This window comes from Mastomys coucha, unplaced genomic scaffold, assembly GCF_008632895.1.
Source record: "Mastomys coucha isolate ucsf_1 unplaced genomic scaffold, UCSF_Mcou_1 pScaffold23, whole genome shotgun sequence".
NCBI classification, from domain to species: Eukaryota; Metazoa; Chordata; class Mammalia; order Rodentia; family Muridae; genus Mastomys; species Mastomys coucha.
In genome coordinates, this window is record NW_022196906.1 from 108,368,457 (window position 1) to 108,370,019 (window position 1,563).

General features: G+C 53.1%; 1 protein-coding gene across 4 annotated transcripts in view; it reads right to left on the reverse strand.

Moving 5' to 3' along the window:
* The window catches only part of Cnot10 (CCR4-NOT transcription complex subunit 10), a 47,888-nt gene extending 46,936 nt beyond the window's left edge, over positions 1-952 (reverse strand). Inside the window, exon 1 of one of the 4 annotated variants that reach the window (XM_031343632.1) lies at positions 651-952. Coding sequence is in view for 2 of the 4 variants with exons in the window: in XM_031343630.1 (XP_031199490.1) it covers positions 651-672 (22 nt within the window). In the remaining 2 variants the exon portion in view is untranslated. Of the gene's footprint in view, positions 1-517; positions 537-650 lie in introns of those variants that run through there. The other 3 variants (XM_031343630.1, XM_031343629.1, XM_031343631.1) reach the window with 3 other exon arrangements.
* Between the last annotated feature and the right edge of the window lie 611 nt (positions 953-1,563).

Consider the following 1,563-nt stretch of genomic DNA (forward strand, 5'->3'; position numbering starts at 1 on the left):
AAAAAAAAAAAAAAAAAAGAAAGAAGAAGAAGAAAAAGAAGAAGAAGAAGAAGAAGACGACGACCAAGACTGGGTTCCCAGCACCCATAAGTGGTGGCCCACAACTGTGTAACTCCAGCTCCAGTAGACGCAACGTCCTCTTCCGGGACTCTGGAGGCACCTGTACTCACACACATAATTAAGACTTTTTAAAAAGAAGTTAATCTTGAGGAGCTAGAGAAAATCAAATGGCGAACAAGGCAAGTGAGAGCAGGCAGAAGACACACTGAAACATGTCTATTTAAACAGTTTTCAGAAGGAGGAGTCCACAGGACACGCTGACCAGAGGGAACTTTGAGTGGCTGAGTCTGGGGACCTTACGGCAACCGTGTATGCTCGGGAAGACCTTCCCTTGAAGTGTTTGGACAGCGGCGTGACAAATGCAAGCTTCCCGGGCTAGAATTATCTTGGAGAGCAGGACAAGGACGGTCTGCAGTGGGATCAAGACGGGTCACAGAGGAAAACTCACTGGACTCACAGTAGAGACAGCTGAGAGGAGTGAAGGGCAGAAGTACACAAGCGAAGTCAAGTGGCCCTCAGGTCCCCCACGCGGGCCCTGCCGTCCCCGCGCGCAGTGTGTCAGCCCCTGGGTCGCAGCACGGGGGCCTCACCTGCAGGCTTGTCTGCAGCCATCTTCCCGCTTCGGCTCGAGTTCTTCCCTGCAGGTGGCGTGGCCCCGACTCCCGCCGCCGGGCTGGTCGCGGGTCCTGTAGGCGGGGGGGAGGGGGACAACACTTCAGCTCGAGCCGGCTCCAGTCGCCTCTGGTTCGGTCCTGGGCGGGCCACGGGCTGAGGAAGTGACGAAGTTACTATTCGTCGTCTAGCAACAGCACTAACACATCCGCCAGGGCTGGGCTGTTTTCCCCGCCATCCACGGCTTCCGCCCCGTAGCGTCCGAAGGAGACGCTACTTCCGGGGCGGGGCCAGCTGGTCGGCCAGCGGGGCGTGGGAATTGGGGCTGGCCTGGGCCCCGGAAGCGCGTCTTTGTGCAAACCAGGAAGTGCAGTAGTGAAACACAGAAGGGGAAGGGCTTTTTGTTCCGTATTTCGCCAAAACGACAGGCACCACACTTGATGTTTATGTGCTAAGCGCTGAGTCTCCCATGGCCAGTACTGCCTTACTGTTTTCCCGCAACAATGAGGACGAGGGAGGCGTTGTTAGAGCACCTCCCCACCCCGCGCCCGATAAAAGACTTCTCCTTCTTCTTCTTCTTCTCTTCTTCTTCTTCTTCTCCTCCTCCTGCACCTACTCCTCCTCCTTTTCTTCTTTAAAGTTTCAGAGCTGTTTTGTTATTTGTAGCCAAGTTGGAAAAGTCATTCAGAGTTCCTGCATTATGCATCCGGTTTCTCTGATTGCGAATCCTGCAATCATTAACTTACTATGGTACGTCGGTCACATCTAAGACATCAGCTTGATGCATCGCTATTACTAAGCACAATGATTTAGATTCAAGTTCAAATCCCTTGCAAAAACAATACCCACTGTTAACTCTACTCAGGTATCTCCAGCCCATATCTTGACAGA